Source organism: Rhinolophus ferrumequinum, chromosome 15, assembly GCF_004115265.2.
Source record: "Rhinolophus ferrumequinum isolate MPI-CBG mRhiFer1 chromosome 15, mRhiFer1_v1.p, whole genome shotgun sequence".
Classification (NCBI taxonomy): Eukaryota; Metazoa; Chordata; class Mammalia; order Chiroptera; family Rhinolophidae; genus Rhinolophus; species Rhinolophus ferrumequinum.
This window is the reverse complement of record NC_046298.1, coordinates 9613571-9639408: the sequence shown is the minus strand read 5'-3', so window position 1 is coordinate 9639408 and position 25838 is coordinate 9613571. Positions and strand designations below refer to the sequence as shown.

At 47.6% G+C, this 25838-nt stretch overlaps 1 protein-coding gene across 1 annotated transcript in view; it reads right to left on the bottom strand.

The window, feature by feature from the left end:
- Positions 1–5219: 5219 nt before the first annotated feature.
- The window catches only part of NUP93 (nucleoporin 93), a 90552-nt gene continuing 69933 nt past the window's right edge, over positions 5220–25838 (bottom strand). Inside the window, 19 exon segments of the mRNA XM_033128270.1 lie at positions 5220–5384; positions 7875–8003; positions 9483–9566; positions 10006–10028; positions 10031–10090; positions 10093–10121; positions 10927–11045; positions 11797–11884; positions 11886–11905; positions 13597–13641; positions 13928–14000; positions 14117–14243; positions 14865–15056; positions 15804–15897; positions 16181–16346; positions 17369–17526; positions 18982–19114; positions 22145–22284; positions 23828–23917. Of these exon segments, the coding sequence (XP_032984161.1) occupies positions 5274–5384; positions 7875–8003; positions 9483–9566; positions 10006–10028; positions 10031–10090; positions 10093–10121; positions 10927–11045; positions 11797–11884; positions 11886–11905; positions 13597–13641; positions 13928–14000; positions 14117–14243; positions 14865–15056; positions 15804–15897; positions 16181–16346; positions 17369–17526; positions 18982–19114; positions 22145–22284; positions 23828–23917 (1881 nt within the window). The 3' untranslated portion in view covers positions 5220–5273.

The following is a 25838-nucleotide window of genomic DNA, read 5'->3' as shown; positions in this document are numbered from 1 at the left end:
CCTCAGCTAATGACATTCCCAGGAAAGGAGCCCGAGAGTGATTTCTGCTCCAAGGAAGGACTGAACAAAGGGGGTACACGGCACTTTGGGAGAACATTCCAGAAATTTACTGGCTATAGACAGGGGTGGTGGTGAAGTAACCATCCTAAACAGAGTAAATGCAGAAGTTACTGTACAGAAAGGAACATGCAGAACACAGACACGAACTCTCTCCCACCCTGTCCCTTCCCTTCTCCCCACAAACACACACAGAGCAAACAATGTCAGAAAAGGAAAGACGAAAAGAAAATAACTGGTCAACTGAAGAAAGCAAAGAATTCTCCCCACTGCATTTCTAATAAAAGTTCCTGATCACATGAGAAAAAGCTATCCTTTGCCTCCTTCTTCTCTTTACAGAATGCACATTTGAAATTCCTGATGGAAAAGTACCCAGTAGATGATAGCAGCTGAGGTCACCTGGGGCCCACAATCACCCCCTCGGCCTGCCCGATTCTTCAAAACTGAATTCCAGTTACTGCCCTCTCTCAAGTGACTTCACATCTCACTGTTATTTCCGCTGCCCACAGAAGCACAAGCAGTGCAACAAATCAGGGTAATCCAATTTAGCTGGAGCGCTTCTAGCAGTCTGTGGCAAGCCTGGAAACTGTAGGCAGCAAAGTGCCTGCACAGGCAAGCCTGGAGAGAGAAGCCAAAAAAAACCGGGACATACTTACACTAAGAACGTATTTGTTGTTTATCTGAAATTCACATTTAACTGGGAGTCCTGTTGTTTCCTTTGCCAAATCTGGCTGGGATGAAAGGGCCTTAGTGACAGGCCCTGCAGCCCTGGGTGCCACCTGAGAGCCTGCCTAGGCCAGCTGTGCTTAGGGCACGAAAGGGCTCTGGTATGTCTGTTTCTCTGCTAGAAGCCCGCCTCTGGGACCACTTGCCCCCACCCCCACTCACTGCTCAAACCACTGTCTGAGGCAACTCTTTTACCCTTCCCATCCCCAAGAAACAGACTCTCAAGGACTCCAAGGCCAAAGGCAACAGGGAGGACAGGATATGCCAATGCAACGCTAGTTTCTGCCAGCGCCCCCCCCACCCCCCGCCCCAAAGATCTGGTCTTTATTAACAGTAAATAAAATTCCCACCCCCTTCCTCTCAACATTTCCCTGCAGAGCGTGGGCAGCTCTGCAAGTTTCCTTTTTTGAAGGACCAGCCCTGTTTCATCTGACCACAGGAGATACTCCTCTCCACCCTCCTTCACGTGGAATGCCTAGTAAGGACCCCCAAGCTAACCGGTGTCGGAATCCAGCACGTGCAGCTAGCTGTACAGGAGCTGTGGGGCGGGCGCTGGCCCAGGACGCCAAAGCAAAGAATCTGCTCATTCAAACATTTGCTGAACAACCCATTTTGGCATAAATGCTCAGGACAGGGCACACAAAAGCTACTTCAAAGTCAGGTTAGGACAGAAAATTTTCTCCTTCCTGGGTTAGCAACTTAGAACTACAGTATTTCCACTTAGGTGATCTTGGCAAAGCAGGCTAGAAGAGCGAGCCCTCTTTTTCAGACTTATGAACAACACCTGGATGGGGATTTTATTACCTGGCTGTCCCCAGCCACCTATGTGCACGGCCAGGCATCTGCAGTGCGGAACTGAACTTGGGTTAACATCAACACAGCGGCTTGGTCAGCCAGGCCCTGGACCACTGCCAATCACAGCAGTTAGATGGCACAGGCAAGGAGAAGCACAGATCAATTGACATTCTTTACAAACCATTTTAGTTGGTGATTTTCAGCATTTTCCCAACTATTTCAGTTAGAAACAAATGGCAAGAAGACAGATTTACTTCCCTCCTCTCCCTGCCTTCTGAGGGGTACTAGTATATTAGGAAACTATCAGAAGATGGGCTGGATGCAGGTGACTTCTGAATTCAGCCTAGAAGAATGAAGAACAAGGACACTCAGGACCCTAAAAGTCTCATTTCACTCAACGTTCTACACAACTCCTGTTCAACAAGTTGCTGACTTTTCTGATATCCCAAAATGCAGGAGTAAAAGCCGTATTTTATGGATATATAACGAGCACCTTGAATGACACCATAAAATGCACATTTCCATTAGGACTATACAGGCAACCCCTTCTCCTAATTTGCTGGATCCAGGGCTCAATCTCCACGGCTGACTGAGGCCAGTCAGTCCAGGCAGTGTGGGTCCCGCTAGCACTTTGGCAGGCCTGGCGTAATGCACCAGCCAGGGGTTTTATTCAGCATTCAGCATGCTCTAGTCACTTACTGAGTGGCATGATGGAAATTTGGCAGTGATATGAACTATCTAATAAGCTAGACAAAGGTTCTGATGCCTAACGGAGAAGAAACAAAGCAGTGGGACATTGCCACATCTGCACAAAAATGGCAAAATTCAGTACATATTAAGGTTTTGATCAGGAGAGTTTACTCAAATAGAGGCAGGCAGGGTGAGAATGCAGACCAAAAATATCCTATTTTTAAAAAAAATCAGCAAACGCTGGATGCTGTGAGAAGGGGGTCTGTACCGTTTCCCCGAAAATAAGACCCAGCAAGACCATCAGGTCTATGTGTCTTTTGGAGCAAAAAATTAATATAAGACCCGGTCTTATATAAGACCTGGTATAATATACTAATATAATACAATATAATATCGGGTCTTATATAAGACCCGATCTTATAAAGACGCATTAGCGCTGATGGTCCAGCTAGGTCTTATTTTCGGGGGAAACACGGTAGTACTGTGCTTCAAGTAACCTAAGCGCTAGAATTTAAATGATGCATCAAGAGTACCAGTGGCTGCCGCTGAAGTCTCTAATTAGAGGGTAGGATCAGGCCCCTACCTACACCCTGGACCCAGTGTGAATGGGCACTCCCTGCTCTTTGATGAGTCCAGCCAGCTCAGGATTAACTCTGAGAGAGCTCACTCCAGTTTTCCCTTTGAAGTTAGGCAGCCAGATCTGTTTGTAAGAAAAAAAATCTGAAGAACAATTCTTTGAAATCTCGAGGCCTCTGAAAGGACCCCAGATCAAGTCAGTGCGTCCCTTTCAGTGTCTCAGTGAGTTTATTATGAGCCACTCTGAGGCTGGCACTAACCCTGTCAGTCTCCAAGTGCCCCCGATTTCGTCGGCAAGACTGGACTCATCCCTGGAAGATGAGAGTCCCAGTGTCACTTTCTCTGTTTCTCCAGGTAAATGGTGAAATCATGGACCAATATCGAGGGAAAAGATTGAGTTCCCCCAACAGGTGAGCTGAGGATGCTTTTAAGCTAAAAACCTGTCACAGCATCAAGACTTCTGGGCGCCTGCTGTCACATGGGTACACAGGAACTTGCAAACTCGCCTGTTTCTCCTGCATCTCTAGCCCCAGTAGGCCGTGCTTTAGCACAGAACCAGCTGATGGGACAGGCAATGAGATGAGCTCCATGGGCCTGGCCCTTCTGGCATGAACCCAGTTATCTTATTTCTCCTACGGATGTCTCTCCGGGCAAGCCCTCAAGCCCAGGGAGGACTTTTCTCTCAGGTCCACGCAGCTTTCCCATCAGGGCAGATCAAGGTGTGGTGGCCTTCCTCTTCCTTTGGATTTATGTCTCATCTGAGGGCAGAGGACCTCACCCCCCATGCAGAGCTCACGTGCGGTTCTCCTATCTGGAGCTGGCAGAACGGCATGATGCAAGGACAGGCAGACTCACAACGACTCTGCACAGTTAGAACGAAGAGCAAGGGCGAGCAAGGAGCAAATACATATTTAAACAACTTGAGCCTTCTCTCGTTTAGGGTACCATTACATTTCCATCTACAAGACCTAATATTAAACCGAAAAACAAAACTAAGCCACACTTTATGAAAAGTGCAGAGTAGATTTTTTAGAGCACTGTTAAAGCAAATCATTTGATTTGTTGAAAATATAAATCAAGTACATACAAACGGCACAATTGGCCCACTCAAGTCCCTTGCAGGGCTCACCCGTCTGAGGACTTTCTTAGCAAAGCTCTGGTGAAGGTGAGAGCTCCAGGTGAATAGCTGGGGCTGGAGGGGAAGGCAGAAGCACACCTGCTGGCCCTGAGGGGCATCCTGGATAGATGGAATCCAGCGAATAAACAGATGAGCCCATTATCGATACACTAGCTCTTTCGCAAAGGTAACAATTATTCTCACAACCAGAGGATGGCATGGGTCACTGTGTCCTGTGACAAGAGAGCGATTTCTCCCTAGGAGCAAAGAGCACCTCTGGAGCCTGTGGGAGAGGCCACCTCAGGTGCAGTTCATAAAACCAGCAGAGCCGACCACTGCCTACCCGCTCGCAAGCCCCAGTTGGCCCATTCAGGAACGAACACTCGTCCTCATTTCCTCTCCACTTCAGTCCAGGCCTTGGGCCTGGTGGCAGGAGAAGAACCGAGCCAGTGAGGAAGGACAACCTCTGCTCAGGGACCGTATCCCCACAGTGCTGCCCCAATGGTGTCAGACACTGGGAATGTGACCCGTGAACTTGCCCACCAAGCAGCTTCATTGTGCAAACAGAGGAACTGCCCATGAGAGGAGGGAAAGGGGCTCACCTCTCAGTGGTGCTGCTACAGAGGGAAGAAGCGGTGAGGTCTGCACTTCCTCAAGACGCCTACAACCTTCGTTCTAAGGCTATCTTTTACTAAGCCTGTTTTCATCTCCAGTGGGATTTCACAGAACAGCAAGCTAATCAATCCTGGAATCACAGCAAATGATTTGGAGGATGTCTCGGACCACCTGGACCCCAAAGGCACGGCCCAACAGAAAAGGGAGGACACGGAGCGCCTGATATTTAACACAAACCTCAACTCACCCAAAGCTGAGGTCGACTTTCACATTCAAATAAAAATGTGAAAGAGGAACCGTGACCCTGCTACATGGAATATTGTATCTAAATAAAAGTAACTCCCAAAGCCTCATTTCCTTGCTCTTTTTGGGTGGACTTTTAATCGTTTAAGGTCAACTTGAACCAAATCACAGATGCCTATATAAGCCTATCATTCTCTGCCCCAAGCACTAGTGAAGACATTTCCTCCCACACAAATAAAAATTTAAACAAAATTTCAAAGGAAAACAAAAGAAAGAAAGAAAAAGAAAATAATCAAAAAAAAAAATTCAAAGAAATGAGGTGTGACAAAACATACTAATACAAAAAACAAACACAACAAACCAACACAACAGAACACCAGAAACCAACCCGGCGGGCCCACGCCCCGAGGTACTGAAGAGCAGCCCCAGAAGCCCCGCAAAGCTTTGCATGCACTTAATTCATGAGGACCTCCATCTGCACCAGCCTTGCATTGGTGTCCCCGGACGTCCGGTAGGGTATCATCCCAGCAAAGGTAATCAGGGCTCGGGCTTGACTGCGGAGTTGCTGAGAGAAAGGGGGAGAAGAAAAGCAGTGAACTTTCAAGTCAGGGCACTGTGCTGGAACCACCACCAGGGTCTGCCATTTTCTACCCCTCGGTGTCGGGGCAGATTCCTGGGGGGTAGACGACAGCCATTGTCCCCAGCATGGTGCACAGCTAGCAAAGCCTGTCTACTGGGGCCTCAGTTCCAAAGCCCTTCTACTAAGCCAAGATAGATGGGTTTGCCAGGCAAGCTGCCTCGCCTGACACAGCAGACCTGCTTCTGACACGGCCCTGGGCTTCAGACTGCTCGCTCTCCTTCCCCTAGCTGAGAGCTGTGCTCTCTCCCCTAGCTGGTTTCTGTTCACCAGTTTCCCTGGGGATCTGAGTTTCTGGGGCTCCCAGGAAGCACCTGCAAAACCAGAGACCATGGCTGTCTGAGTGCAGTCCCATTCCACCTCTCTTCCTCTCCTGTTTCTTCCCTTTTCTGTCCTTTCGCTTCTTCCATTTCTTCCTTCCTAACCTAAGTGCTTGGCCCTCATTTCCCAGGCAACAAAATTATGGGATTCCTGGATTGGTCCAGGAAGGAAAAGGATTGTAACTCAGGTATTTCTAAAAACAGGAAAAAAATAAAATAAAAGGATAAATTACCGAACAAAGAATAAAGAAACTTTGGAGAACAGGCTCATGTTGCTCCAAAGAGAAATATGTTGGATGATTATAACAGCAAGAAAGGAAACTGTATCTAGAATAGAAAGGGAGAGTCTACAAACATCGTTTTTACCAGTAATAGACTTTTAAGGACAACTCAAGGGTCACTTACTAGGCTTAAGGCCCATTCAAGAAGAAAACTGAAAGGCAAGTGCTTTTTACCTGATATGTGAAATCAATTGGCACGTGTACATCCTAACTAATGTCCAAACCAAAAAAAATTCTTACCTATGAGAGTACCCATTCAATTTTCTTTCGAAGTGCAAAAAGTGCACGGGCTCTCATCCCTGATTTGAAGCTACTTTCAATGAGCTCTCGGGGTGTTAGGTAAAGGGCCCCCATGCCCTTCCTGGGAGCACTGCAGACCATGAAGCCACTTCTTGGGCAGGTCGCTCGTACATGTAAGTCTCTCCTGGAGGCTACCCATCCCTACCTCTCATAAAAAAGAAGAGTGATGGGCAGGAGGAAGACAGAAGAACGGCTTTATTTATGACATGTAAAAACTGTCTAAAAAAGAGATTAAAACACACAGACTATGAGCTCAGCTAGTCTCCAGATAGCTCCCTTCCGGTGGGGAAAACGGGCCTGCCAGGCCACCAGCTCCACTCTCTGTGGGCAAGGCCTCCTCTGACCTGGCAGCAGCTCACCGGGGACCAGAAACCCCCGCCACTTCAGTCCTGGACCTCACAACAGCCCTGTACCACGTTTCTTTCATCAGGCACACGGCACACCGACTGGTGCCAAGGCCCAAGCACAGGAGCGCACCTCTGGCACATCTCCTGACACTTTTTTGACACTGTTTGGGCTCTTGCCTGTCCAAGAGCAGATGGCAGACCAGCGGCTGCCTCTGCTGCACACACACGATGGGCCCGCCACGTCAGTGAACCACCCCCGAGCACTGCTGGCTATGCTGTCAGAGCTGAAACTTCCACCCCCACTCACGGGGCAGGTCTGTCAACAACAGCGTCCGTGGGAGTCACAGCAGAGAGAGCCCACAGACATCCTGGGAGGCTGAAGATAGGGTTTTTCAAGGCTCTAGTTTCCTGACTGCCCAAATCAGGTATGTTTTATGACATGCCATACTGAGAGCCTTATCAAACATTAGGTGGAAAAGCTAAGGGAAAGGTAATTTTGCACTAAGTTTTCATGGTCCCTCTTGTCAAACCAGCTGGACAACACATGCTGAGTAGCCCCAGAAGTCTATCGACCTAGATTCTGCTTGACCCGTGCAATGGGGGAGGTAACAGGCAGCGAGTGGAAAGGGCAGTGGCCCAGGTGCCAGACTCACTTGGCTTCCAGACAGGGCCCCTTCGTCTACCATGGGAAGGGCCCACTAAAGCTTCCTGACCCCAGGCCTCAGTTTCCTCTGCTGTAAAATGGGCATAACAACGACTGCCCTAGGTACCTCTTTGGGCTCACTGAGCTCAGATGAGAACAAAACAAGGGTTTGCATCAAATTAATGCGTTGCCCCAAAGTAAGTATGGTTTTGATGAAAGTGCTGATCTGAGACTCGCAAAATAACCTTCTATTTAAAATGAGCAGAAAATTCTTGTGGAATCACTATAAATGAACATTCTGCTTGATTTTTTAAAAGGTGATATTCGCAGACTTGGCTTTTTTTTTTCAGCTTGAGAACAGCAATCCCATTAATGTTTGATTTCTTCTGGGAGCCTCCTGACACAGCTGCAGGCAGTGAGGGAAAAGAGCAGTGTGGGGTCATGAGCAGTGGGCTCGTGAGGCGCAATGGAAGGCAAACCAGAAAGGAGGTTCTCAGCGATGGCTCTGGCTGACGCTGGGATCTTACAGAGTCACGGTCCTCGATGACTCGCTGCGGCCTGGATGCCGAGGAGGGACTGGTCCCCTTGAGCCTCTTAAACTGTGTGAACAAGATGTTCATGGTGGCGAGAAGCACTTCTGAGAGGTTGTGCCTGATCTGCAGAGAAACGTGTGGAGTGAGGGAAAGGAACCAAGTTCCGGGGCCGACAAGAGGAGCGGGACCTCCAGGTGGGCCCGGTCACACCACATCCCCTCAGCTGCACAGCCACCAACCAGGAGCTGGTGGCACTGAAACGGCAAGTGTGAGGGCAAAGCCCAGGCACGGCCGCTCCGCCGATCAGGCGGGCCACCCTTCTGCTCCCTTGCTAATGCCATCCCCCCTAAGCAGGGGCAGCGAGCCAAAAGTACCCATCTGACCGTATGGAGGCCTGCACTGGCCAGCAGAGCAACTACCAAAAACAGTCTGGTTCTGAACATCAGTGGTAGGATACTCCCCTCTGTCTCAGACCCACCCAGACTGTCTCCATTGGACCCTCACAGCCCTACCGGAGCCCTTGGGGGCATCTACACAGACAGGCCCTGGTGCACCATTTCAGTCCATGATGCTGTGAACAATGTTTCCAAAGAAAGGCAAGAAACAAGGAAATAACAAGTGCTGGGGTAGACTCGACAGAGGCATGATGGGAAGGCTGGCAAGGGGTAAGACGGGAACTGCAGGTACCAGTCGGTGGCTGCCCCCTCCCATGTGCAGAAGCCAGCCTTCCTCCTTCCTCTAAAACAGAAACATGCTTTTATAAAAGGTATTTGCTTACTGAGTAACAGTTTTAAATCGAAACACTCCTCTATGTATGGTGCTAGGTGGGTACTAGACTTATCTGGGCTCACTTTGTAAATTATATAAATGTCTAACCACTATGCTGTACACCTGAAACTAATATAAAATAATACTGCGTCAACTGTAATTGAAAAAAAGAAAAACAAAAACACTGTTAGTGACATCTCAGAACAAGCGGTTGGCCCTGAGGTCTGGGGTCCTAGAGAACAGTCTACCCCAGTTCCATATAGGAATGACTGGGAGAGTTCCAGGCTGCAGCCCGATGAGAGAAACCAGAGTTTTTGGGGGTAGGGCCTGGAAGATATTTTTAAAGCTCTCATAGTAGCAAGTCCAGTGTGCAGCCCAGCTGAGCACCTTGGTCTAAATGGTGGGAACGCACTAGAAACCCTGCACTGGGGCTCAAAGGCTGATCACTGAGTCCATGGTCACTGCACCTGCTTCTCAAGAACAAATGGTTCAGAGAGGGAAAGGGAGGAAGGAAGTGAATCATGATGCATGTTTTATGTACCCAATGGAACTGCTTATGGAAGATCACAGGATCAATCAGAAATCTGCTGTAAAGAACATGTCTGATCACTAAAGTGACTATATTTTCTGAGTCAGGAACTGGGACAATAATCTGATGGAGATATGTGTACTCACAGAAAACCAGCCCAGGACACCGGAAATTGGACTTAACTTACAAAACTCAGTCTGATGGTTACTGTATTGGACTCTTAAGTTATTAGCTACCTTAAAACAAAAGCTTTCGGCAGAAGTGGGGAAAAAAGAATTCCATAACTCAGGAAGAAAAGGACTTACTTCATCACTGAAATTTCTGAAGGCAGCCACTCTCTCTTCTACACTTTCCTGATTCAGGGGCACCAGCTTCAAGCGATCAATTATCTGTTTAAAACAAAAACCCACCAGCCCCCATATGATACAACCATCACTGTCATTTATCTCCTTACACACCAAGTCAGCACCTAACACGTTCATAAAGGACTTCTTAACAAGAAACGCTACTCCCCTCATACACACAAAGGCTCTAACTTGTTGACTTAACTTAATTCCTATCCTTATTTACAGAGGCCATTTTAAATTCAGAGATTTCAAACTACTTCGAGAAACCTGTTTTCAGACTAAAGGGGAAAAGAATAGAAAAAAGAAAAAGGAAAAAGAGCAATGCAGAAACCCCCTTTAAGCTTCCAGGATAATACTTGTACTTCTTCACTTAACAGGTACATTGGTGACGCTTCCTTTGTTTGAAATGAATCCCATGAAGTATTCTGAATTTCAAGGGCATTCATTAACCTGCACTTCAAACACGGCTCCTGACACTTACATCAAAGGCTCTGTCAATATGCCACTGTGATATTCATCAAAAAAGGTAATCAAGTCCAAGAGGAGATAGAATGTAGAGTCCACAATTTATTTGCACTGATTCCCTGAGCCCTATACCTGAAAGACAAAAAAAGGGGTGGGGTCAGGGGTGTAGTATGAATTTCTGTGCAATCTGTAACTTTAGGTTAGCATTTGAAAATGCCAAAACCTCTTGAACCCTCTCGATGAGGTGAATTAAGGAGTGGAAAATACTGTTTCTTGTGAAATGGCCAAGCGTTTGACAGTGGATTTGATAGTATTCCTATACTATTTTCCATGGAGCATGGTTCTCTAGCCTCAGCCCATTTCAGCATCCAAATCCCCAGGACGAATGGGAGGACTTGTGGCCCCAAAACCCCAAGCCATGACTGGGGACTGTTGCTAAAGGGAGATATCTCATTGGCCAAGAATGCTCTGCGCTGCCCCAGGAAAGCATCTCCAGTTCGGTTTCTCTGGGTCCACTTTCTGAGGAGTATCTGTAGAGGCCAAAGCAATGACTGTCACCTCAGCCTGGGGTTTACACTGATTCAAGTCTGATCGCTCAAGTAACTCACTGGGGGGAGGGTGGGTTTGGATACACTGGGCACCACCCCTCTAGGAATTCGCCCTCTGTCCATCACTAGCTTTGTTCCCACATGCCTTTGGGATGGCTGAACAGAACAGATGATATAAACCTAGGATTAAACGAATGCACAGGATTAAAGCGCTGAGATCCCTTTCAAACCCTTATTTTTGGCAAAAATTTTAAGTCTGCCGGTTCCAAGTGCTGGTCGTGATGGGGGAGACTCTCAGACAGCGCTGCTGGGGCGGTGAGGCAGGAGGGCCACTCTGGGAACGTGCTGTCACTAGTAACGCCGGACGGGCACTGGTGGCCCGGCCTTACCGTTCCGCGATGGACAGTGCCATGCTCTTCAGCCGCTCCTTGTTGGACTGCGGGGCGCTGATCTGAGGGACCACTGGGCTGAGCAGTTTGTTCATCACTCCAGCACTTTGCGGCATTCTATTCAATTTTTAAAAAATTAAGGCATCACATAATCAATAAAAGGCCAAACTAAGGCCCGACAAAAGAGGGAACTTCTGGTGCGGATGGAAATGTTCTGTATCTTGATCTGGGTGCTGCTTACACTGGTATATTCCTATGGAAAACTCATCAAGCTGTACACTTAATATTTATACATTTTTCTACATCTTAATAAGACCTCATCAAAACACTGTTTAATTATTAAAAAAAAGAGTTATAACACCCTTTTTTGTTCCACTTTTCTCAGTTGATAACCTGAGGAGAATGTAACTCTTTTAGGCCACACAGCCATCAGTAGTCGTATGTCTTTATGTAGAAGTATTATTCCAGTTCCCTCAAAATGCCTCAGCTGTCGTACAATTCCCTAACACACTCTGATCAGCAGTGTGTCTGCGGATGCCCGGAGGTAACATGAAGACATTTTCACCAGCAGCTGCGCCATCAAAATGTGACGAGACACTTATTCTGTTGCCAAGTGAGACGACAGCCATCAGTGCCTGCAGCATATCCTTCAATATGTCACTCCTGTTTGGCCAGAAATGCCTTATGAACAGAATACTCTAGAAAATGGGAATTTCACCCTGACTGGACCATTAACTGGCCTAAGCACCAGGGGAAAAGGCCTCAGCAGGGGGAGGTGGTACAACAATGGCGTCACTGGAATGTGTTTTGTTTGTCATGCAAAAGGCCGACAATCTATGAAGTGCAGAAGAGGAAAAGGGACATTTTACCTGGCAAGGTGTAAAGCTTTGCTGCTTCCTCAAATAGTCCTTTATTTTCGGCGAAGAAGCAACTTGTTGATAATAGCTTTGTATCACTGTAACTTATCTATGACTCCAGGCTGACAAGACAATTATGGGGGGAGAGGAGAGAGATGGGTACACAGAGCTGTTATTTTAAAGGCAGAGGAGCCATGGGATCCGAAAAACTACGTTAACTGAAAATGCTTGCCCTGGTCAATGCATATCATTTCATCAGCTAGGCTCTGCTTTCTGAAGATCCAGGGCTTTTAAACATGAAAGGGACAAAGAAAACTACACGTGAAGCGGCAGACGTACCAGCCAGCACAGAGGCGTCAGCAATAAGACTCGTGCTTTCTAATTTTCCAAAGTGACCCAGAGATTACCGTGTTGTTTCCCCAAAAATAAGACCTAGCCAGACAATGAGCTCTAATGCGTCTTTTGGAGCAAACATTAATGTAAGACCAGGTCTTTATAATGTTTGCTCCAAAAGACTCATTAGCGCTGATGTCCGGCTAGGTCTAATTTGGGGAAACACAGTAGATAAAATCATCAATGGTTTTAACTTTGCTAATGAGTAGGCACTACGGGAAAAAAATCAGGAGACTCAGAGAAAATATCTGAAAGATTTTAGATTTGCTTTCTAAGACAGATGGCAAAGAAACTCAGTGCTTCAATTATATGGCAAGTGGTGTCAGAATATTTTTTTAAAAACACCATCATCACTCAAATGGTCAGGAGAGTATGAGAGAGGCCTTAGGAACCACAGAAAGCTAGGGCGGGTGGCGTCATGTCTGATGGGCTGTCGTGATTCTCCATCGGTGTGGGCCAAGTCAGGGTGACTTGCTCCTGCCACCCCACAGGCAGCACAGCATCACGTGAAGAGCGTGGGCTCTGGTGTCAAGAAGGACTGGTTCAAACCCCCACGCCCCCTCTAACCGGCTGTGTGATCTCGAGGAAGATAACTAACCTCTTGTCTCCACTTCCTCACTGGAAAACACAGATAAAATGTTCCACCTTGTGGGGTAATTCGGTGATTAAATAAGAAAATACCTGTTAATGCACTCGGCACCAGTGGCGGGCAAGTGTCACTGCTCAATAAGCACGGCCACCGTCCTCAGCACCGTCACTGGCCTCACTCTGAGCTGGATGGTGTGAGCACTGTGAGCTCACCTCCAGATCGCTGGGTCCAAAGACATCATTTTTACAAGTGAGGAAAGTGAGTCCCTGGGAGAGGCAGGTGACTTTCCCACAGTCAGGGAGAGTGGCTGAGTGGGGTCAGGACAGTCTTAATGCCAGGACCTCTGCCCCTTCTCCTACCACCCAATGGGCGTGATGGGCTTGGGGAATCGCTAAGGCTCATGGGATCAGCTGCATCTCCAGGGTCCTCAGAGCCTTCAGAAACTACCTTCTGAGAGACGGCAAGCATATTTCTAAATTTTCATGTGGGGAGAGTAGGGCAGCAATCATTTTCTTGCACATTTCCTAGCCCCGAATGACAGAAATGCAGACTTCTCAACTCAAAAAATGGCAGGTGTGAACAGATGAGTACTCTGAACATATTAAAAAAAGCTACCTAATTACACATTTATATATTCTAAGGAGAAGTAGAATATGTATAAAATCGAGGGCCATCATTTGGGGCCTGTAACATTCATTCATTTTCAAACTAAGCAACTTCATTCAGATTTGCATCTTTAGTACCTTGAATCTTAAAATCACCGTATTCTTTTGATAATTATAAATCCCCAAATGCAAAACTAACATCTCTCTAGAGGTTCATTTAACCCACCTTTCTACTTCCATCATTCTCTAGTTTCCCAAGAATCATATCGAACTGTGGAGACAAAAAAAGTTTACTCAATTTACAGGACAGAGATACACACATCAACCACAATTTTTTGGAGACAGAAGAGGGGAAGAAGATAGGAAGGTGGCGAAGTCTTACACAAACTAGAAAAGAGTGAGACTGAATCAATATTTTCAGTGTCAGAAACCAAAGAAAACTCGCAGTCCCCCAGGCTGCGGCAGAGGCAAGCATCCTGAGGGACCTGCAAGCACCACATTAGCATGAGGACATGGACACTGACAGTCACGGGTGGGCGGAGAGCACACGGACGTACCTCCCGACTTTCTATCACGAGCTCACTCACACAGCGCAGAAACATGTTTTCTCCTTGACTGTCCTTCTCGTCCCTGCAAGGGGACAAGAGCAACCTGGTTTCTGGCGTGCACTCGAGGGTTCTGACGGTGCTTCTCAGAACGTCAGAGGTGAAAAGCAGCTGAAGCAAATGGTGAAACCCACGCTCTACCTGAGGAAGTAGAAGTACTGGAGGGCCTCCCGCGGGTCCGTGGACTCAAACTTCCGGGTGTAGAGCATCAGCAGCCTCACAAAGTTCAGCCGGCGCAGGCAGGGGGGGTCCCCGGGCTCGTGGCTGACAGCCACCGCGGGGGACACAACGGTCACAACCACACTGCCCCCCGACCCAGGGCAACCAGGAACTATGGCGCTGCGTCCAAGGACCCAGCAGCACCCTCTCCTGCAGCCCAGCCACCACTCGTCTGCTGACCTCGGCTTTGGCCAAGCCCTCACTGCCCTGCCCTCAGTTTCTTTCCAAGTAGAGTGGAGATGACGGCATTCTGTAGTAAATTACTAGTACACAGGGCTTTGAATGAAAAGACGCAGACCACGGACCATTACGGGAAGTGCTCTCGGGTGATTCTGCTGCACTACCAAGTAATGAGGCCCGAGCCATCCCTCCGCCCTCTTCTGACTCCCACCGCAGGCAGCTTTGCACAGAAGACGGCTGGGTGGGGTCCCAATGATTCATGTTAGAGCCCCAACGGGAACCAGACTCATGCCTCTAGGGACGGCTTCTCCTGCACTGTCCTCGAGGCAGCCTGACTGAGTGGCTGCAAAGCCAGCACTCTGTACTGCACTGTCTACAATGCTCTGAAACGAATGGGCCATTCGCCCAAATCCTTGTTCACTGCAGTCAGGAGTCCACTGCCGCCCGATGGGGGACGTGCTGTGGCTATGCCCTGCCCGCAGATACTCACGGAGCTGAGCACTCTGTCCTGAGGACTTTAAAAGCAGCTTCAGCTCAAAGAGCACCAGGGCCACGTGGACGGCATGGCAGCGCAGCCGCTCCATGCGGAAGAGAAAGGCGATTGCAGCTTCAAACTGCGCTGTCAGGAACAGCACTTGGAAGTAGAGGAAGGGCTGCTGGTTCACCGTGAAGTGGGACTCGCCTGGCGGAGGAGGAAAGAAAGCCGACTCAGGGAGTCAGGCCACTGGCGGCCCTGTCCCCAGGCAGACGCCCCGTGTGCTTAAAGGACTTGCTGGGCGAGACGAAGGGGGCCCTGGACACAGTGAATCACCACGGAAATCCCAACTGGTTCCCCGACCTCCTCTGGACCTCACAACACAACTGGCAAGCAGAGGTCCTGTTGTAAAACCCAAACTCCCTGCTCAGGTGGGAGAGAAACAGTTCAGGAGCTGAACACGTAATACAGAAGGGGCTGTTCATCAACTTTATCCTAAGAGTCACCCAATAAGGAGAGGAACGAAGATTCAAAGGTGCTTCAGTTCACTCAAATTCACAGATACCTGAATCCAACAACTGCTGACCACTAGCTAGAATCTTTTCTTTCCAGAACTCTTAAATAATGGGGGGTGAGGAGCTATTTCTCCCTCGTGTGTGCTCAGACACAGTCAAGGAGAGATCTGCGAGGAAGCAACAGGCAAGTCCTGTTTAGGTCTCTCCCTGAGCACATGTCAACCAGAGCAGTTCAAAGAACTAGAGCCAACAGTTTACTGTAATGACCATAAGTCACACACACTGCTTAAGGCCACATGGCTTCGACTCGAATGTGAAATCGTTGTTTTGTGTTTTGAAGGAAAGATAGAGTTCAGAGATGAAGGATCTTCCCAAAGGAAAGGTATGTAGTAACCGGACGTGGGTAAGAGGAAAGGTGGTTACGTTCAGGATATCTTACCGTAGTCTTCCAACAACTGCTTCTGGAACTGTGAGAGAGTGAGTCTGTCTTGTGGGGAGCTGGTGCCGTCGTCATCAAAACACACTTGGTTCAACTAAACCCCCAAGAGAAACACGTGCATTGGTGCAAACACGTGCACTGGCACTCCTACGTCCTGGGCCAGCCGTGCCGCGGCAGCTGCTCGGCAGCGTGCACTAATGGCTGTGGCCGGTGGTCAGGAATCACGTAACAAAGACAATGGAGCTAGGAGACGGGAAGTCCACTAGCCCAGTACCTCCTGGGCATTAATCACACAGCCAGGAGGTCAAGTCTGTGTGAGGAATGCAAGCAGAGGGAAGGGGCTGAAGGCCTGTGCAGGCAAGAAGAGCAGAGCCTACCTTTAGCCATAGGTAGTCCTCAGTTTTGTCGGCCACTTCACTCTGGTTGTCGGCAACATCGCATCTGCCAATGATACAGTACACGGCCCGCTTATAGGGGTCCGTGTTGTTCCTGAGGGCCCTGCGGTAATGCAGCCGGAGCTTGTTCTCTGTAGCTGGGGACAGTCTAAAGACACAAGGGGACAGACAGACACTAGACTCACCAAAGATTCTTAAGGGCACCTGAAAGCACCCAGGCCCCAATGACATCACAGAATTATGAAGCCTTCCTTCACTGAGGGTGACAGGCACTGTCCTGCCCATGTGCCCTGGGTGCCGTCACTTTGATCTGACACAACCACCAGCATCTGACGTCTCTCTGCCTGTCAGCTCCCTCTAACAGAGGCTTTCGGGGCAGGTCAGAAACCCTGGGGAGCTAATACTCCCACCCCAGCCCCCAGCGGCCCTGAAGCAGCGACGGACAAGAACAAGTTCCCTTAACTGTCTCCGCCTCCCCGGGCCTCCCGCTCCCTCACCCACAAGGGATCACGTCCCAAACAAATACTTGTGTTCAAATCCTTGCCTCAGGGTCTCCCTCTGGAGCAACTCAAGGACATTAATCCTACTTTAAACTCTGGGACAAGCAAGACAGGGGTTTATGGCTGAAGACAATCTCTGGACATGGCATTATTCACATCGCCCAACAAATTATGCCCAGTTTTCCACAGGTGTAACTGGGATAAGCACTGCCATTTCTTCTACGTACATGTCCGTACATTTAAACTCACTTCTACTTCTAGCCTTTGAGCCATGAAGCGCATGACAACAACACTGGGCCAACCAGAGAAGCACGAAGTGTTAATAAGTGAGTGTAATACAACCAAGTTTCATTTTACAAAGCACCCTGATGTGTCTGGGTTTACAGAGTAAATCAAATCACGCTCTCACCCGCAGTCGCTAACACACTAGGACAGAACATTCCCAAACATAGACACGTGGAAGTCTAGACACGGGTGTCAGAAGGGGACTCTTCTTTTAATGTTTTCACCTGTTATTCTAAAGAGAGTTTTACTTGCTTTCTAAACTTAAATTTTTCCCAAGTAGAGACTCCGAGAGCCGCGTACAGGGAAAAGAGCAATGCCAGCGGAGCCCACCCTGTTGATTCCAGCTGGCTGCTTCTGGCTGTGCCACCTCATTCACCGTACATACCTTCTGTCCTTGCTGTTCATGTACTCCTGGAACCAGGTTTTAAACTCTCCCAGCTGGTGCTGGGCTCGGTTGACCACCTGTGAGGCAGCAAGCAGGTCTCCACAGCGCATGCAGTAATAAATTAACGCCCACACAGGATGGCCTTCCACCTCTCCATCCTACGGAAAAGAGGGAAGGTGCTCAAAGAAACAGGCAAACACAAGCTCACCGACGGCTCTCTGATGCGCTGACCCTCAGCCAAGCCCTCTTCTTGTATTAGGTCACTTAATCTTCACCACAACCCCAGCAGCTTTTACAAACGAGGAAACTGAGGTACTGGAACATTCAGTAATTTGTTCGAGGTAAGCTGGTAAGTGGCAATCTGGCTTTTCCTCCAAAGCACTATGTGTCCCACCTGAAAACCAGCCTGTGGTTTCTCCATGGAAGCCCAGTGGCCTGCAGTAATCACATAACGTGTTCCTCCATAATTTACAGACATGCACTCCTGCAACCTCCACAAAGCAAGGGCTAAAGACGTTCACAGACCAATAAGAGACCATCATTATCATGCTCATGGGTACAAAGTGCTAACTACTAATGATTAGCCACATGGATACTGGCATTTTCATTCCTTCTTTCATTGCTCATTCACCCACTTACCGAATGTCTTTGTTTCAGACACTGTGCTAGGTGCTGGGGATCTGAGAAGGCAGTTCTCTTTCCACTCTCCCAGGACCAGAGCTTATCTATCCTAAATCTGGCTTTGTCACCAACTGCGTAGCAGGCGGTGGTTACTCTTCTTTCTCTGCTTTTGTTCAGCTCCTCCAGAGAAGTGAACCAGGGACCTCCTTTCTGGCCCCTTCACCCTTCCCTGCAGGACTCTTTCTAAAACCCAGATCTGATTGTGTCACTTCACCACTTACCCCCCTTTGAGCTGTTTACATCCAAAGTGCCCACTCAGTCTGACACTCAAGGCCTTCACCAGCTGGCCCAAGCTTGCCAAGCCCTACCACATACCCAACACACCAGACACTCTTTCCTGCCTCCATGCTGTTCCCTCCTCCTGGAATACCCTTTTCCAAGCCCTCAGGCTGGTGAGCCCTTGTTTTTCAAGCACAAGTGTGAACCTCACCTTCTTTATGATGCCAGCCTCCTGCGTATCCCACTACCCTTGGTACAAAGCTCCCATGGAACGCTTTGCATACAGTATGATAAATGACTGTAAGGCAATTCCCCAAATGGACTGTGAGCTGAGAAGAGAGACCACATCCTAGGAACCATACCCAATTCCACTCTTCCAGCTGGTAGAGCCAACGATCTCAGAAGTCCCATCCCTGACTCTGCCTCTAATACCCACATCCAAGTTCTTCAACAAGGTCCTATTGGCTCTACTATCAAAACACATCTAGGACCCAAAGACACCCCTCCCCACCCACACACCCCACACCCGCCATCCTCCCCCCTAAGCTGAGCAAGCAGCAGCTGGACTCCTGCACTATGTGCCTCCCAAAGTCTCCCAGCTTTTCTTCTCCCCCTCTTTGGTCTCTTTTCCATACAGCAATTTCTACACATAACCTTAATTTAACTGAAAACTCTAGGGGTATAACTGATCACACAGAGAAAGTTGCCAATACCTGCAGTCCAGGCAAGGGAGCTGGAAGTTTAATGTTCAGGAAACTTCGAACCAACTGGTAAGTCCCAGGCACCCCACCCAGCTGGGCTTGATGCAAATTTCCAAAGACAGTCACAAGGGTATAATTCTTATAACTGGAAAAATTTAAAAGAAAAAAAAACAAGGGAGGTTGAAAATACATATTACACATACAGCTGTCCATATCCATGATGTTAGACTGTGACCTCTGCAGGGCAGGACCTGGGCTTCCAACCTGACGTAGAAGAGGAAACAGCACATGCTTAACGAAGCAAACTGAATCATTTATTCATTGTGGGTCACTGTGGAGACTCAAAAAAAACCCCTGGAGGAGCATACCTGTGGACTTCAAATGCATAAGGGCTAATGTGCAGAATAATAATTGTTCCAGCTCACAGCCTAACTGTGATATTGGGCACTTTTTAAACTTTTTCTTTGGGAAAATTTCCACCTACGAAAAATTAAAAGGATAGTAGTACAATAAATGCTCATATACCCTTTACCTAGATTCACCAATTGATAACATATGTGTGCATGTTTTTTCTCATTTTATATATATATATATACACATACACACACATACACATATATGTAAACGTGTATTTACTTATATGTGTGTATACAGTAGATATCTATATACATAATATAGATACATATTTTTTTCTAAATGCTTTTAAAACGTTATCAGAAATATAGAAAGCAGCAGCTACTTCATCTGTAAACACTTCACCATGTATCTCCTAAGAACTAGGACATTCTCCTACCTAACCTCAATACCGTTATGAGATCAAGAAATTCAATATTAATATATTGTATTATCTAAACTATAAGCCACATTCGAAATTTTTTTTTTATTGGGGAAGGGGACCAGGACTTTACTGGAGAACAGTGTGTACTTCCAGGACTTTTTTCCAAGTCAATTTGTTGTCCTTTCAGTCTTAGTTGTGGAGGGTGCAGCTCAGCTCCAGGTCCAATTGCCGTTGCTAGTTGCAGGGGGCGCTGCCCACCATCCATTGCGGGAGTCGAGGAATCGAACTGGCAACCTTGTGGTTGAGAGCCCGCACTCCAACCAACTGAGCCATACGGGAGGCAGGTCAGCTCAAGGTGCCGTGTTCAATCTTAGTTGCAGGGGGCGAAGCCCACCATCCCTTGCGGGACTCAAGGCACTGAACCGGCAACCTTGTGGTTGAGAGCCCACTGGCCCATGTGGGAATCGAACCGATAGCCTTCAGAGTTAGGAGCACGGAGCTCCAACTGCCTGAGCCACCGGGCCGGCCCCCAATTTTTTTTTAATTGAGGTATAACTGACACACAACATATGCTAGTTTCAGGTGTACGATACAATGGTTTTGTATTTGTATATGTTGTGAAATGATCACCACAATAAGACTAACATCCATCAGCACACAGTTACAGAATATTTTTTTCTTGTGATGAGAACTTTTAAGATCTACTCTCTTAGCAACTTTCACACATGCAGACAGTATTATGAACTATAGTCACCGTGCTGTGCATCACTTCCCCATGATTTTTTTATTTTATAACTGGAAGTTTGTACCTTTTGACTCCCTTCACCCATGTGGTCCATCTCCCCCACACCCCACTGTCGGGAGATCAGCATCAGCAAAAATAAAAGTGGGTATAATTATTCTAAAATATTCCCTTTATCAAATGTGACGATGAATCCTTAAAACAAATGCCACCAGTGTAAAAAAGTAAGGTTACAATAATTGTGGACAGGAAACTCCCAAGTAGCTCCAAGTGCTGCTAAAGGAATCAGTGGGACAATAATTCTAAAATAACCCTAAAAAACTAAATGAAAAGAATAATCAAAGACATGGAATGGCTTACCATTTCTTGGTACAAAATGATATGAAACCACGGCATGCCGCCTGGTACCCTGAAGTTCAGCACCAATGTTAAAGATTGGGTTTGTTAAGGAAAAAGCAGTCATGAGCAATCATATGTAAACCCATTAAAAAAATTCCTAAAGGTTATTACATACTGTAAGAAATTCTGATTCATAGTTTGCTGGTTTTTAGCAAATACATACTACTACATACATTAGGTTCTTTATGGCTGAAGATCAATACACGCAAAACTTATGTTACAAAAATTTAGCCAAAGCCTAATGACAGATTCTATAAACTCTTTTGTGCCTTTGCCAGAAGGGATAAATAACCATTTGGAGTTCCAGATTTCTCTTAACAAGGGAACGGAGGCTAGTGAGTTTAATGTTTGATGGTATTCATCTCATGTAGCTATTGCATAATTAATACAGTATAAAAACTGTATAAAAACCTATTCTCTGAATCACCTCAGTTACACACAAGGAAATCTTATGACTTCCTAATAAAGTATTACTTTGTGGATAAAGGGCGATCGCACTGCAAGGCCACTGGCAGCTGCGCAGGCTCAGTGGCAAAGAGCTGCAATTTAGCAGGTGTATTCAACTCGGCTTTTCTTCTCGAGCCAGCAGAGCGGCCCAGCACCCTGTCTCTGAAATAAAGAGGGTCTGTTGCACACTCATGACAACCCCTGCTGGCCAATTCAGAGCTGGAAGGAGTGTCCACAGGCAGGGGGAATGGCACGGGTCCCACCAACAAAGGGGACAATAGTTAGGGCAGAGCCACATCCCCTCAGTGACCAAGTCCAATTAGTGAGGGTGTGGCAAAGAAGCTGAGGCACAAATCACAGGCATTAGCAGCTGGGAAGGATCCGGTCGCACGGGGATTAACGGAGTAAAGCCACAGGAAAATAAAGGTACACGGCTGTCCTAAGGTTTGAAGGTGGCGATACTGCCGGGTGTGAAAATTAAAATGATGAGAGAAAACAAAACAACCTAAGGAGTGACGGCTGAATGCCACTGGGTTCAGGATCCTGACCAGGCGCTGTGGCCTAATAATCGTGTCTCCATAATGAGGGACAGAGAGCGGAGAAAGAGAAAGTCCAACAGTGCTCCCATGTCCCATGATTTTACATCGCTGCACAACTAGTCCTGGTAGAGAAGTGCTTCCGGGAACAGGATGACACCTCTCAGACTTGCTCACCCTTGTTTAAATTATGCCAGCTACAGAGCACTTGGCTCGAGGATGCCGGAAACCTGAGAAACGGCTGGCTCTGGCACGGGGCTGTGGCCGCCTTACCTCTGCTCCAGGTAGCCCAAGGCCTGCCTCACGAACTCCATGCGCACCTCCACGCTGCTGCGGCTCTTCAGGGCATCCGTCGCCGGTGCCAGCAACACGTCCGTCATTTGTTTGACCATGGTCCACATGTCAGAGATGTTCTGCACGTAAAGGAGATGACACGTGACAATGCTGTGGGGCTGGAGAGACTGTTTGGCTCTTCGCGGCACTCACCCCAAAGGCGGGCAGGAGGGCAAGGGGAGGAGGTTAATGTCTCCTGTCTGAGGCCCTCAGGCTTCCGCCCAGCACAGAAGATACACCTCTGCCCGGCCAGCTGCGAGGCTTCCACCTTCCAACAAGCACCCCCGTCCCGAGCTCCTTTGCAGATCAATTACTATTCCGGGTCTGACATAACCACCCACTTAATTAAGACCACATAAAAGTAACAAGAACAGTGAATCTCAGTGGGTTATTCCTTACAAGAGAGGGAATACATTTATAATCGTCCAACGCTCTAGGAGTTTAAACTCAAGCAGCTGCATTTCAGTCCTTACAAGGTCATTTGAGTTTTTTTAAGGCTTAAAATAAGAGCTTAACCTAAATAATATAGGTTTTGTCCACCCAGAGACTCTCCAGGGGCCATTGCTCTTACCCCATTTTGGGAGTGTCACAGCTTTCCATATTCCTTCCCACTCACTCCCCTCAAAAGACGCCTCCCATGACAGCCTCTAAGAACGGGCGTTCTGTCCTTTGTGTTACCAGCACACAGCTGGGACTCCCTCTCCCCAGAATTCTGGCTGTAAATCTCTCCTTAAAAATGTGTTCCTGGAACTTGGGCAATATTCTAACGTTAAGAATCCTTGGAAGACAGCTCTGATTGGAGAAAAGCAGGTTTACCCCTTTTCCAAAGGAAAAGAAAAGATCATGTTTTCATTGTCTCTCTCAAAAATTAAAACTGTAGAATATCCACCCAAATGTAACTCTTTCTAGGTGGTGAGATAGTAGGTGATACTTATTTTCTTCTTTAGATCTGTTTGTATTGCCTTATATTTTACTATTAAAAAAAAAAGTTGTATTTTTGAAGACGAAAAAATAAATCTATATATGAGTGCTTGCTTCCATTACAGCCTTCCTTCCTTTTCCCCTTCTCCTGACCACTTACCAATCCATCTATCCACTCTCCCCCTCCCCCCACCCCAAGGGGAGAAAATTGGCCAAGGATGAGAATTGAGTGACAGGAACAAAGATGGGGAGTCAGAGAGGAACGGAACTGGTGGCATATGAAGAATGCTCGTTCAGACCCCACCTGACTCAAGTTCAAGGGGCTCACCAGAGGGGAAACCACATAACCTTTACGATTCAGCTCTCGTGAAAGAGCCTGTTAGTCTGTCTAAGGAGGGAAACCGGTGAGGGAAGAGTTGGAGCCTGACAGGACTTCAAAGCAAATACAGCTCAAGAACTCTCATGACTATTAATTGATCCTGGCTGAGCCTTCTGAAGATGCATTAAACATACATATGTAGCATAATTATCCAAAATAATTTTGGGGTGCCAAAATTATTTACAATACTCTGAAGGACAGCTAACATTTTTTTTTCATTCTGTGGAACAGAGTGTCTCTTCAGCACATCTCTGCCGAGTCAGCAAGCTAATCCCATCTGAACAGCGGACCCCATTTTCACTTGGGTTAGCTCCAGGCGTTACCTTATCGTCCAGCTCTGCGACGGAAGCACAGAGGTCCACGAGGTTAGGCTGCAGGTGCCCGTTTACAATCTTCTCGTTATAGATATAAATCTGAAATCATGAAAGCAAAGTAAATGGCACAACTTCTATTTTCATCTCTTTTTAAAACCTCTCGAAGCAGTTTTGAAGCCAGCTTCTGCCCAGTGGTCAGCAAAGCTTCAGCCAACCTTTCCTCCTTCCTCAGAGTGGCTCAGCTACCCACACAGCCGGAGGGCAAGGCCAGTTCTGCGTTGGAGCTTTGGGCAGCAGCATCAACACGCACCACAGCTAGCTGCTCCCTGGCCTTCCTCACACCTGAATGGGCACAGGGTGGTCCTGGGGGAAGTACTACAAGCCATCCTGGGCCTCTGCGCCCTGCAGACCCTCAGTCCCGGTGAGCAAGGACCAAAGGGGAAGCTGGGACAATAGAAGGACCCCCGCTGCCGCTCCCTGAGAACCCGAGGCCAAGTCTAGTAATCTCTCTAGCAAAAGGACTGAATGGCCCCGGGAACAGGGCTTGTGGGCTGAGTAAGGAGCACCAGGGGCAGCCCTCTGAGTGAGAAGAGCAGCTGATGCACATCTGGTGTACCCACTTGCTCCTTAGGAAAAGGCTCTCAAGGAAAAGGAACTACATGGTGTTTCTGCTATGGAAAAACCACTATTACTGTGAATTTCACTTTAGAAGGACTGAAATCATGATGGGAAAAACTACTAAACCCTCCTCTTTGCGCCCAAAGTCCATGCTCTACCAGGGACCGAACAAGGTGGTGACATCAGACAAGCTAGGACCCCGCTGGACCTCACTTCCCTCTACTTCCAATGGGAGGTGCTATCATGTCAGCTCCGGGGAGTTATCAAGATGAAATCAAATGCTTTTTAAACTACACGGTGGCGTTTACTCACTTAGCAAGCATTCACAGGGGGCTTTCCCTTTGCAAGGTACTGTGCTCAACCTGGGATAGTAAGATTCCCTCTCCCCTGGAGGGACAGCCATGTAACAGCGACGTGACGTGATGCTATCCGAGTGCTAAGTTGAAACTGTTTGTTTTATGAAGCTTTAGTCTTCACAGACACAGAAGATACATAGTTTTCCTCCTCGGAAGCTTATAATTTCATTAGGCCTAAACTCTGGTGGTGGCTGTAGCAATGAAGACGTCAGCCATACAATGAAGGCAAAATTTAGAAGATGGAGATGTAATGGGGGAGAGATCTAAAAATTGGAGCAGAAAATAAAAGAGGGCCCAGTGGTAAAACAAGAGGGATTTGGAAGGAGGGGCACTCATGTGCGGGAAGCTGATGCGGCTGGCTTCGGCTGCCTAGTTAGAAGTGGCGATGGCACGCTGACGGAGAGAGACTTAAAAAATAAAAAGGATTCAGAAAATTCTTCTCAACAAGGGGTGCAAGAAGGATGGAAGCACACCACCCTCAATTCAAAAACAAGATCGTTTTCCTTTTTGATACTTTGTGCAGGGAAAGGGCAAATTAGAATAAACACACAGGTGGCCAACACTGCTTTATTCTAAGGCAGTGCCAGGTATGTACTGTCCTCAGGGCAGTTTCAGTCCAGTGTGGCCCTGTGTTTACCACAAAGCTCCTTAATCCATTCCCATACGACTGAATGGTCATGATACACAACTGGGACCACGTTCCCCCACATCTCAGGAGCTTCCCCAGGACAACAATATTCGGTAGTGGTAAGCGCACCATACTTATCAAGGCAGAAAAGCATTTAGAAAATTTCTCTCAACAACAAGGGGTGAAGAAGGATTTTTGATAATAACATCAGCCTACCAGGTAATTCAGTTAATACAGAACTCCATTTGCTAAACCGGGCAGTTATTCAAGGCTTTGCTGTACCTGGGCTATTACTGCCAGATGCAAAATGAGACGCCTTGGTCAGTGCAGAGGGCAGATTTCAATTTCCCTGAATCAAATCTGAGTCATTCTATTAGCCAATTTGATGGACTTCTCCAGTGACCTAAATGGTAAAATA